The sequence below is a fragment of the Gobio gobio genome, assembly GCF_949357685.1.
Source record: "Gobio gobio genome assembly, chromosome: 10".
Taxonomy (NCBI): domain Eukaryota; kingdom Metazoa; phylum Chordata; class Actinopteri; order Cypriniformes; family Gobionidae; genus Gobio; species Gobio gobio.
In genome coordinates this window covers 31,100,466-31,113,744 of record NC_137116.1, presented here as the reverse complement: position 1 = coordinate 31,113,744, position 13,279 = coordinate 31,100,466, and the positions used below count along the sequence as shown (strand labels likewise).

Sequence of the window (13,279 nt, the reverse complement as noted above, 5' to 3'; positions counted from 1 at the left end):
GCACACTTCCTCCCAATGAAGTTTGACTGTGGCTGGAGTAGCCACATTTTTCAAACGGAAAAAGATACCTCCAAACCGCATCGCACTCTTTGTCATTCTCTTTGTCGCTGTCTCCTTCTTCCCACTTGTAGTATCTTTATTGACAGAGTTATGCAACAGAGCTTTAGTCATTTGTAAAAATGGCATAAAGTATTATAATACTAGTCGCTGTATCTCAGGAGACCGGAGGTCAAATCCCAGCTTGAGTTCCCTCCCGTTGTTAGCCTACCCCTTGACTATATATTGTCGTATCCAATAAAAGCCAAAAACAGTACATTAGCCTTTTAAAGTAGTACTTTAAGGTTACTTAAAAACAGGGCACAAAAATTCTTGCCATGTTATGGTGAACTGTGACAAATATCCTGGGACACACAGTAACATGAATTAATGTATTGACAAAACACTGTACAAACATGCAATTGGGTGTTTAGATCACAGGGTCTTATTCACTAATAATTGCATGGATTATATTTACTCAGGAAAACTTCTCAAGAAAAAATGTCCACCTAATTCACAACATGTGCATATGCACATGAATGTTTTTTTAGCCTCATTGTAAGGGAATCATTTTCAACTAAAAATGGAAAACTTTTTATGTGTTTTGACCGTTCGTTTACACAACAATGGCGTTTTGGGGGCCTGAAAACACAAACTTTTGAAAACGGGTTCTTGTTTTTGAAAATTATTCAATTATCATCTCAGTGTAAGCTACAAAAAAGCAAATTTGTGAAATCGATGATGCATTGCGCATGTGTATTATGTGTTCAGTCTATAGGCACATAATGTTTCTTTACAAAGTGACACCGCCAACTGGCCTGGCAGCATAATACAGAATTTATATTCCCAGATCTGTGTGAACGGAGATCGGTTTGATGTCATTGGTGTCTGTATGTGAAAAACGCAAAAGAAAAACGTTTCTGTTTTAAACATATGTATTCTGTTTTAAACATATGTTTCATGTGAATGGATGGATAGATGGATAGATAGATATATAGATAAATAGATATTCATTTAGAACATCATAATCAAAACAGAAACATAAAATAATAGCAGTTAATAAAGCATTTAATAGTTATTGTTAAATATTGTGGTAACAGAATATTTTGTTATGTATAGTGTCAAACTTTTTTTAATACATTTTAAAGGTGCAGTGTGTTGTATTTATGAGGATCTATTGACAGAAATGCAATATAATATACATAACTATGTTTTCAGTGGTGTATAAAGACCTTACATAATGAACCGTTATGTAGAATGAGCCATTTCTATCTACATACACCGCGGTTCCCTTTACAGTGAAATCTCCATTTTGTGCCGTCATGTTTCTACAGTAGCCCTAAACGGGACAAACTGTTCTACAAAGCGCTAGCTACTCTCTGCTGTCTCAGATGGCGACATCTTTGTCCTGTGTCGGCCCCCGTAGCTTCTCTATGTGCTTCAAAAGGGAGGGTTGAGCGGTGGATGGTTGCAATTCACAACCTCACCACTAGATGCCTCTAAAATTTACACAGTGCACCTTTAAATAAATATTTGAATATTTTAATTTAAATTAACATTTATTTAAATACCTGTATTTCAGATACCAAAAAATGGTAGAATTAGCAAAATGCTAATAAACAGTGTGCTGGATGACAAGAATGAAGCACCCAAATATTATTATTATTATTATTATTATTATTGTTTTTTTTTAAGCGACAATTAAATAACAATGTTTGGGTAGATTTAAATACTGATATGAAAAACTACGTGCTAACTTATGTTAACAAATTGAACCTTATTGTAGTGTTATCAATACTATTAAAGCAGACTTTGAGAAACATCCGCATTTGCAATAAATTTATGCAGAGCCTATTAATTAATAGGCCACACTGTTGGGCTGAATAGCATAAGCAGAAAATCTTCTTTTGACACTTCACCTCAGGAAATAAATGGAGTTTCATCACCCATGTCGGCTCCCATGTAGAAAGCATCTGCATGGCGAGCCCTCTAATAGACAATCCCTCTGGAGAACCAGCGGAATCGTGCGTGCCACAGAGTTCACCCTGTAGTTCAGCAGTAACCAACGGGGTGTTGACCTTTCTTAGCCGAGAACATCTAATAAGGTGCTTGATTATCAGCAGCCATGTGCTAAATCTGCACACTTGTGCGAAAAACCCATTCTATTGCGTACATCGCATCAAAACAAATCTGCTTTGAATTATTGTACATATGTGAGAATGTAACCTCTGATACGTACCATCTGCTTGCAAAAAGAGTTGAAAAAAAAAAACCCATACAGCCTAATACAGTTCCCCTTCGAGGGAACTCGAACTGCGTCTCGTGACGACACTCTGGGGAACGCCCCTTCGCGTAAAGCGTCTGAAGAAACTGTAGAATCAGCCCAATCCGATTGGTGTTGCGTGATGACGTCGTATGTGACGGCATACCCGGAAGATACAAAGAGACGTCTGAACGAAACAGAGATAGCTTTTTTGCTCTTCAGCGTGAGCGCTCTGTTTGTTCAGTCTGAAGGTGTTGTTGCAGTGAAAGTAAGTGAAATATATTTACTATGGCGAGCGAGCGTTTCAGGCTGTGTGTGCACCCGTGTCCGCGCTATATTACGGGCACGGACACACATCAGCTTTGTGTGCAGTGTCTCGGCGTGCAGCACGCCCAAGCCGCTCTTGAGGGGGCGGCTTGCGGTGATTGTGAACTGCTGCCGCTGAGGGTGCTGCGCTCGCGGCTGGCCGTCTTTGAGGAGACCGGTCAGCCTCGTGAGCCCCGCGGTTCTGGGCCTGCGTCTGTTGAGGCAGCGCGGCGCCGTAGATCGTGGGGCTCACAGCGGGATCTGTCAAGAGGATATGGGACTGCTGAGGCATCCTCCCTATCCTCCTCTGACGATTCTGATATCCTCCCGCCCCGTGTGGAAGCCCGCGATGCGGCTTCTTCCCGCGGGGCGGAGGATCCGATTCTCAGGCTGTCTGATTCTGAGGAATCAGACAATTTGAGGATCGAGGTGGATGATGTGGGGCTTTCGCCACCCCACACACCCGCTATTGAGGAGCTAGTGGAGGTTTTAGTCCGCGCTGTGGCCAAACTAAGTTTGGATTGGCCACAAGAAATAGTGGACATCCAGCCACCATCTAAGCTGGATGAACGCTTTTTCAGGCGTCGGGTTCAACCTCCACGGCGGGGTCTTCCTTTTTTCCCCGATCTGCATAACGAGTTGTGTAGATCGTGGGAAAAACCCTTCTCAGCCCGTGTAGCTAATCCCCCAGTACTTGATTTTGCTAATGTGCTGGGGACGGCTGAGTTGGGGTATGCAGCGTTGCCACAGGTGGAAGAGGCGCTTGCGGGCCACCTCTCACCCGGGGCCGCTGCATCATTGAAGGCTCCGTCGCTGCCCACTAAACCTTGCCGCGACACGTCCAAGTTAGTCGGCAGGTCGAGCTGCTGGTTGTCTGCACACCATGGCGGTCCTGCAGGCATACCAAGCCGACCTCCTCAAAGAACTGGATGAGGGCGAGGGACCATCTCCGGATGACTTCACTGAGCTCAGGAAGGCAACGGATTTGTCTCTCCGCATTACCAAAGAGACGGCTCGCGCTGTGGGCCGCTCTATGGCTGGAATGGTATGCGTTGAGAGGCATCTCTGGCTGACGCTGTCGGGAATCAAGGAGAGAGAGAAACATTTTCTCCTTGATGCTCCGATCTCGCCTTCTGGCCTCTTCGGCGGGGCAGTGGATACTGTCGTCGAGAGGTTTCAGGAGGCGAGGAAGCAGTCAGCCGCCTTCCAGAAGTTCTTCCCTCGCCGCTCGGGCTCTGCAGTTACAGCAGGCCCGGGTGGGCAGCCCGGACCCTCATCCAGCGCATCACACCGCGATGCGCAGAGGCAGAGTGTCGCCTCCCGCGCCCCTCCCGAGGGAGCTTGGCAAAAGAGACGGCGCTCTCGCAGGAAGCCTTCTCAGCCTAAGAGCGACCTGAGGGACGTTATCCAGGCTAAGAAGGCTCCCAAGCGGTCCTAGCTTCGGCAGGACCGCTGAGAGTCGTCCCCCACAGGGTGGAGCGATCGAGGTCGTTTCCACTCTGGGACTCTCGGGGAATCGTTGCTGCGCTCCCGCCGTCCAAGACGTTTCGGGCCGCATCGGTTCCCTGCGCGCGCGCACTGAACCAGTCGCCTCCATTAGGACTTGCGACAGTTCAGCAGCCGCGTGCGCCTCACGGACCTCTTCCCCGACGACACCCTGCCGGTCAGCCGCTTCAGGGCGTTGGGGTAGGGGCTCGAATAACACCCGAGGCTGGCCTCGAGAGGCTAGTTCCCTTAGTAGATTATCTCGGCGCATGGTCATGCCTTCCGAGTATATCTGCATGGGCCCTGCGTACTGTGGAACGGGGTTACAGACTGCAGTTCGGTTTCCCTCCCCCGAAATTCAACGGGGTGGTTCGAACTGTGGTCGGTCCCGAGCAGGTGCGGGTGATGGAGCAAGAAGTACGCTCTCTGCTGGTCAAGGAGGCTATAGAGTATATTCCTCCACCAGACAGGGAGTCCGGGTTCTACAGCCGGTACTTCATAGTTCCCAAGAAGGATGGGGGGTTGCGTCCAATTCTAGATCTCAGGCACCTGAACCGGTCTCTGAGGAGATACAGGTTCAGGATGCTCACAATTCCAGCCATCGTGACTCAGATCCAGTTCGAGGACTGGTTCGTCACGATAGATCTGAAGGACGCATATTTCCATATCTCCATCCTTCCAGCTCACAGGAAGTTCCTGCGGTTCGCTTTCGGGGGCAAAGCGTACCAGTATCGGGTTCTTCCGTTCGGCCTAGCTCTCTCCCCTCGCACCTTCACGAAGTGTATGGATGCAGCACTGGCTCCGTTGAGACTCCAGGGCATCCGTATACTCAATTATATCGACGACTGGCTGATTTTGGCTCAGTCGTACGATATGGCGGTTCGACATCGAGATGTCGTTCTAGCCCACATAAGGTGCTTGGGTCTCAGACTCAACACGAAGAAGAGCGTGTTGACGCCCTCCCAGAGGACCACGTTCCTGGGGGTTGTATGGAATTCGACTCTGATGCGGGCACAACTGTCCCCCGCACGCGTGGAGTCCATACTGGCGATGGTCTCGAGAGTGAAACTGGGCCGCAGCCTCACTGTGAAGCAGTTTCAGAGACTGCTGGGTCTCATGGCAGCAGCAGCCAACGTGATTCCGTTCGGTCTGCTCTACATGAGACCCCTCCAGTGGTGGCTGAGAACCAAGGGGTTTTCCCCCAGGGGGAATCCTTTCCGCATGATCAGGGTAACGCGCAGATGCCTTCGTTCCCTCGTCATGTGGAAGAAACCTTGGTTCCTGTCCCAGGGGCCAGTGTTGGGAGCGTCGTGTTGCCGGAAGTCCGTTTCAACAGACGCTTCCCTCACTGGTTGGGGCGCGGTCATGGAAGGCCGCTTTTCCAGGGGTCTGTGGGGGACCCGGCATTCTTCCTGGCATATCAATTGCCTGGAAATGCTGGCGGTCTTCAAGGCTCTGAGGAGCTTTCTCCCGGACCTCCGCGGCCACCATGTCCTGATACGATCCGACAACATGTCGGCGGTATCGTATCTGAACCACCAGGGGGGCCTGAGGTCGCGCCCTCTTTGCAGACTGGCGCATCAGGTCCTTCTGTGGTCCCAGGGGAAGTTGTCATCCCTCAAGGCGATGTACATTCCCGGGGACCAAAATCAGGGAGCAGACATCCTGTCGAGGCAGGGGCTGAGGCCCGGGGAATGGCGGCTCCACCCCGAGGTGGTGGAGGCTATGTGCGAGCGGCTGGGCCCGGTGGAAGTGGATCTATTTGCGTCTCGAGAGACGTCCCACTGCCCGCTGTGGTTCTCCCTCACTCATCCGGCCCCTCTGGGGCTGGATGCCATGGCACAGACGTGGCCGAGGCTGCGTCTGTACGCTTTTCCCCCGATTGCTCTGCTCCCGGGAGTTCTGGAACGTGTCCGCCGGGAGGGCGTCAGCCTTCTCTTAGTAGCACCCCGGTGGCCCACTCGAGTATGGTTCTCCGACATCATCGACCTGCTGGACGGTCCCCCATGGCAGGTCCCTCTGAGGAGGGACCTGCTGTCTCAGGCCAGGGGTACGATTTTCTACCCCCGGCCAGAGGTATGGGATCTCTGGGTCTGGCCCCTGAGGGGGCTCAGTTCCTAGCAGAGGGCCTGTCGGCAGGTGTTGTGGAGACCCTACTCAGTTCCAGAGCTCCATCCACCAGGAGGTTGTACAGCCTAAAGTGGAATGTATTTTCCACTTGGTGTAGAGAGCGGGAGGTGAACCCAGTTAACTGCCCAGTGGCTTCAGTGCTGGAGTTCCTTCAAGACCGCTTCTCCGCCGGTCTTTCCCCGTCCACACTTAAGGTGTATGTGGCTGCCATTGGGGCTTTCCACGCACCTTTAGGTGATGCGACGTTGGGAAGGCACCATCTGGTTGTACGTTTCCTCCGTGGGGCTCGGAGGATGAGGCCTGCGGCTCATTCCAGGGTCCCAACCTGGGACCTGGCAGTGGTGCTCGAGGGTTTGGCTGAGGCCCCCTTTGAGCCGCTGGAGTCGGCTGAGGCGAGAATACTGACCTTCAAGGTGGCTTTTCTCCTTGCCATCACTTCTCTGAGGAGAGTGGGGGACCTCCAGGCCTTGGCGGTCACGCCGACTTGCCTGGAGTTTGCCCCTGGCATGGTTAAAGCCATCTTGCATCCCAGCCAGGGCTACGTGCCCAAGGTGCCATCTAGCAGGGCAAGGTCAGTGGTTCTCCAGGCATTCCATCCTCCACCTCACGTGACGGCGGAAGAGAGCAGACTTCACCTCCTCTGCCCCGTGCGGGCATTGAGGATTTATCTGGAGAAGTCTGCTCAGTGGAGAAAGTCAGACCAGCTGTTGGTGTGTTTTGGTTCACCCAAGAAAGGGCTGCCTGCGTCAAAGCAGACGATTAGTAACTGGATTGTCCAGGCTATAGCCATGGCTTATCGGGTGCGCAACCTGCCTTCACCCTTAGCCGTGAGGGCCCATTCTACCAGGAGCATGGCCTCCTCGGTAGCCCTCCTTTCTGGGGCCTCTATGCTAGACATCTGCGAGGCAGCTGGGTGGGCCACTCCTCACACCTTCATTCGTTTTTATAGTCTGCATCTCCCTGAGACGCCTGGCGCGAGAGTGCTCGTCCCCTAGTTGTGCCTGGTTCCAGCTTCACACTGGGGTGGGTATGATTGGTGCGGGATAGTTGGTACTCGTTCCCCAGAGTGTCGTCACGATGACGCAGTTCGAGTTCCCTCGAAGGGGAACGTCTCGGGTTATGACTATAACCCTTGTTCCCCGAGAAGGGGAACGAGACACTACGTCTCGTGTCCACCCAATCATCAGAGCGCTCGCTTCATCGCAAAGAACGCTATCTCTGTTTCGTTCAGACGTCTCTTTGTATCTTCCGGGTATGCCGTCACATACGACGTCATCACGCAACACCAATCGGATTGGGCTGATTCTACAGTTTCTTCAGACGCTTTACGCGAAGGGGCGTTCCCCAGAGTGTCGTCACGAGACGCAGTGTCTCGTTCCCCTTCTCGGGGAACAAGGGTTATAGTCATAACCCGAGACGTTTTTTTATAGATACATGGCAATGAGACTCATAAGCCTTCAGGAAGCCACAGGTGTGGCTGAATCCACTGTTTTTCATCTGAGAGCATCTTTGGGCCCTATTTTATTGATCTGAGCACATGGTCTGAAGCACATGGCGCATGTGCACTTAGGGCATGTCCGAATCCACTTTTGCTAGTTTAACGACGGGAAAAATGGCTGGCGCCCAAGGTCTAAAAGGATGGTTGTCCCTAGTCTCTTAATGAGTCATGGGTGTATTTTGGGTGTAACATGCAATAAATCAATCAGAGTGTCATCTCCCATTCCCTTTAAAAGCCAGTTTAAAAGCCGCTATTTACATGGCAGAATTTGCGAGCGGAAAGACTTAACGCTTCTCCAGAGAGGAATCCTTTTATTTTTCATATTTAAAAATGTTTGTGTGCTGCTGCGCATCCCTGTGTGTGTAATAAGCAAAGTGTATGCGCGTTGTGTACTGTATATATTGTGCACCGGCCTATAGGCGCATATTACTAACACGCTCTTTAAATAACAAAAACAAATATTGCGCCATTGAACATCTGAAACCTGGTCTAAAGTCAATGGTGCAATATTTGTTTTTGTTATTTAAAGAGCAGTCGGTTTCAGTCGCCTCAAAATAGCAACACGCCAACAATGTGCCTGAGCATACCTCGGTTTCAGAACAGCATGCCCATCGGTGCACAAATGGGCGCAAATGCATTTGCTATTTAAAGCTACACTGTGTGATATTTTCCCCCATCTAGTGGTGAAAAGGTATATGACCATCCAGTGAATTTTAGTTTCTTTTCCTCTCAATTCAGATTTCGTTTCAACTCCTACGGTGGCCGATTTAGTCCAAGATTAACATGGCTTCCAGTTTGACCTCGTCCACATTCGACACGGTGCCTGTGGGATATTCTATGCGCAGTGGGATGGTTGGAACTCAACTGGCCTAATTATTCGGCTAGAAAGAACTGCAGCAAATCCAGAGTGAACTTTGATGATAGTAATGTTTATTCAGTCATCCAATTGCAAGGCATAAACAGGTTTGCGTGGATATGTACATAAATGTGGTTTCTGTGAGAGAACAAATAAGGATGGTAAATATACATACACAGTTAAGAACTGTATAACTATACTTATAAGTTACATTTGTATAATGTAACCGTAAACCAGAGCTTATTGTACCATATATAGGCGCTAAATGCAACTGCATTAAAAGGAGCGGAGCTGCCGCTGCTGCTGCTAACAAGCGGTGTCCGGTTACAAAAGTGTGTGCGGCGCTTTAACGTTAGCACTGCAGTGCGCTCTGTATAACACTTGTTAATATGCCAATCAGACCTGATACATATTTCCATCAACATACATTACAAGCAAATATTTTCTATAAACGAATAAACATTGTTGATAACAAAATAACTGAATGATTATTCAAATAGGTGAGCATTACGCTACTGTATGTTGACACAAAAATACTTCTGAGGTGACATCAACTGAATTACGCGATGACACACTCTGAAACACATCTACAATGACAATAACTATTATTACTTACAGAGTTATTAACGCACATAAATACCACACAACTTTTGAGGAATAAACAAGCCAGTAAAACTCCGTATAACTGTTACTGGAGCTGCTGGGATGAAAACTCTCTGCACATGCACCAGACAAGTCTGAACAAGTTGACGCGCACATGCGCGAGGCAGAGAATTTTGTACAGTGCCATCGAGTATTAAAACCGGTTAAAACGCGAAAGGCTAAGCTTGAATTTACGGGTATGTCCCTCTTTGGCTAATGTACTTTCAAGATGGAGGGGCAACATGGCGACCACCGTAAGATCCCATTACCTTATGTATTTTCAATGGCATATTATAAACTTACGAGAATACTTTATTACTTGAAAGAAGTAAATATACATTAATGAGCACATATATTTTTGAAAGAACTAAGTGTTTTTAGCTAAGAATAGACTAAAAAAGTTACACAGTGTAGCTTTAAACAACGTGACGCAGGACGTGAACATGATAACTGCGTTGGGGAGAAACTAGCAAAAAACACTTGTGTCGCACCTGGCGCTGCATTGCGCTGGGTGTATGATAGGGCCCTTTAAGTGTAAAATGGCTGATACTGTATATATTGTGTTCTTTTGGCACATTGTTAATATAAAGCTTCTCTTCCCTGTTGTCTTCAGCAATGAAAGATTTTAAGGTGACAGTGAGGCGCACAGAGGCTTCTGAGAGATGCAGCCTGAAAGGAACAGTACTTCTACGGACTGATTCTGATAGCCTTCTTCTGAAAGAACCAAAGACAGGAGAGGTTCTCTACGCCTGGCCCTACCGTTTCCTCCGCAGGTTCGGACGAGACAAGGTATGGTTTTCACAGTGACCTGGAGTCAGTCATGTAATGTCAGTCCTAATGGCCCAGTATAGTGATGGTACTCTAAAAAGAACTGTAGTGTAGTATACTGTATGAATTAAAACACAAACTATGAAAACATATTTTATCACATAAAAAAATAATTATTTTGGAAAATAGAAAACCATGCTTTAAAAAAAAAAATACTTCATAGACCATCACTGGCAATAAATCAGTAAAGCTATATACATTCGTTCAAGTTTTTTTTTTTAAATGATTATTATTAAAAGGATTGTTCACCAAAAATGAAAATTACCCCATAATTCACCCTCAAGCCATCCTAGGTGTATATTACTTTTTTCTGTTCAGACGAATACAGTCGGAGTTATATAAAAAATGTCTTGACTAATCCAAGCATTATAATGGCAGTGAATGGCAGCCCAAAATTTGACACCCAAAAAAGTGCATCCATCCATTATAAAAGTACTCCACACGGCTCCATGGGGTTAATAAAGGTCTTCTGAAGCGAATCGATGGGTTTGTGTAAGAAAAATATCCATATTTAAAACTTTATAAAGTAAAATATATCTAGATTCCGCCAGACCGCTTATTGAATTAGCCGTGAGAATTACTTTTATAATGGATGGATGCACTTTTTTGGGCTTCAAATTTTGGGCTGCCATTTACTGCCATTATAAGTCTTGGGTTAGCCAGGGCATTTTTTTATATAACTCTGATTGTATTCGTCTGAAAGAAGAATGTCATATACATCTGGTTTGAGGGTGAGTAAATCATGGGCTAATTTTCATTTTTGGGTGAACTATCCCTTTAATATATATATGTAAATATATATATATATATATATATATATATATATATATATATATTACATTGAATAAAGAGTGGAGTGTCTTTTTATTACTTACTACTAATTTAACTTCTAATTACACCTATAATTTCTCAATAAACAGGCAACATTCTCCTTTGAGGCTGGGAGGAGGTGCGACTCTGGGGAAGGCAACTTTGAGTTCGACACAAAACAAGGCAACGCCATTTTCCAATCTGTAGAGGCCGCCATCAATCTACACAGAGTCCATTTACCTGTGAAGCAAATATCAAGTGTGGAGCGAGATCCCATGCCCTCTTCACCTCGAATGAGAGCTGAGGATGCGTCTTTCTACAGCATGGTGTCTGAAGGAGCAATCAGAGACGGTCTCAAACAACCCCAGAACCCTCAGCTTTCCAGACTTGAAGCCCCATCAGAGAAACTTCTGACGGGAGTCAAGAGTCTGACCCTGGACACCAGGCCTCCGCCGCGTAAGAACCAAGTAAAGAACTTCCGCAGCTGTCCCTTGGCCAACACAGAGGATGATATGTATTCCCGGGCCATGGCGCCCGCGCCGGATCCAGATCGGGGAAGTCCAGGGGAGAAGAGAGAACCAAAAGATAGACGTTCCACATGCTCCAACCCCGAAGACTCAGACTACTCGCTGCCCTTTGACACCATTGCCAAGAATCTTATGGTAGACATTTTGTCCGCATCACACCCTCCACCCACTTTAGTAGAACCCAGTTGTGAAAATGACAAGAAAGCCAATGTAGAGAACACAGAACCGCTTTATGACATTATAGATGAAACTGCTATCAGAACCCGTTTCACAAACAGAAAAGCAAAATCTTACAAAGTGGATCATATCTATGATGAACCGGAAGGTTGCGGTGTGGCCCCAAGTGTGCCTCCATCTCTCTATGATGAACCGGAAGAGGTCAAAGGTCATGCTTGGAAGATGCTGGGCACAGTAATGGATCCAAGTGGTCATGAGTACCCGTACAACGCTTCTGTCGACGACTACGCGGTTCCTAAACCTCCCAGGAGAGCCTTGCTGTCAAAGCAAAAGGACAGTGAGGAAGAAGAGGGTTCACCATATGATAACATCATGGTGAAAGTAACGCAAAAAAATAACTAAGAACTGCTTCAGAATCTTATATATGAGAACTATAATGATTGGTGATGCTCAGTTATGTGGCATCTCCACTACAGAGGACAATGAAGTGAAATATAAGAGTGTGTGTGTGAATGAATGAATGAATGAATTATATATTTAATCAATTAATATGCAGAATGGATAACAGTTATCAGAGTGCTTTACTGTTCTCCAAAAATGATCTTTGGAAGCTTGTTTCCACTGAAAAAAAAAAATGAAAACAAGTGATTGTGACTTGAAGTTTATATCTCGTAATTTGGACTTTATAACTCGCAATGGCCAGTTTAGATCTCACTATTGCGAGAAAAAAAGTCAAAATTGCAAGATATAAACTCCTTTTTTTATTTTAACTATCTATCAACCTTTTTTTCTAAGAATTGTGAGATAAAAACTCGCAATTGCGAAAAAATTATATCTCCCAATTCAGAATTGTAAATTTACATATTTTTCAATTCTGAGAAAATAAAAAGTCAGAATTGCAAGATATAGGGCTGGGCGATAGGATGATAGTTATCGTTAGAAATTTTGTTTTATCGTGTATATTGCGGTATTTAAACACACACATACACACATATCACAGCACTATTGACACTTTGTGATGAAATGCATGAATGAGAATATAAAGAGCCGGACCACTGCCAAAGTGTGTGCACAGAAAGCTGCCTCATTAGGTTCTCTTTTACATCTTATTGCACTTGAATGATCGAATCCATAGTGTGGAGTATTCATGTAAACGCATTCGATTAAGTCTTAAGTGAAAGTAAATGTGAATCAGTATAATGGATCCGTGCGTTTGGTCTTAAAGTGACAGCAGCCTAATATACCTACCTGCTGTTCTGTGTTATTAATGTGAATCAAACAAAAGAGAAAATAACTTACTGCTCTTGACTGAATACATTTTGAATAGCTTTATAGAATAAATTTAGATTTAATTCATACAGTGAAGACTATACAATATTTTATTTTTACATTTGATTATTACATTTCTGTACTAATTCTAACTACATGTTATATAAACCTATTGTACCTGATAAACTTAATTTAATAAATGTTTTTGTTATATTGTATTTGTCATATTGTTTGTAATTTGCCTTTTAATAACAGAAATGAGATTTCACATATCGTGAAATAAGAATTTGGTCATATTCCCCACCCGTAGCAAGATATAAACTCGCAATTTATCGAACTCAGAGTTTATAACTCACAATTCTGACTTTTTTCTTGGAATTTACCGAAAAAAAAAAAAAAAACTTGCGAGATATAAATTCCCAATTGTGAAAAAAAGTCAGAACTGTGAACTT

General features: G+C 45.7%; 1 protein-coding gene across 1 annotated transcript in view; it reads left to right on the top strand.

Moving 5' to 3' along the window:
- Positions 1–13,045, top strand: part of dok2 (docking protein 2) — a 37,914-nt gene extending 24,869 nt beyond the window's left edge. Inside the window, exons 5-6 of the mRNA XM_079827116.1 lie at positions 9,830–10,005; positions 10,965–13,045. Of these exons, the coding sequence (XP_079683242.1) occupies positions 9,830–10,005; positions 10,965–11,960 (1,172 nt within the window). The 3' untranslated portion in view covers positions 11,961–13,045. The remainder of the gene's footprint in view (positions 1–9,829; positions 10,006–10,964) is intronic.
- The last annotated feature ends 234 nt before the right edge of the window (positions 13,046–13,279 follow it).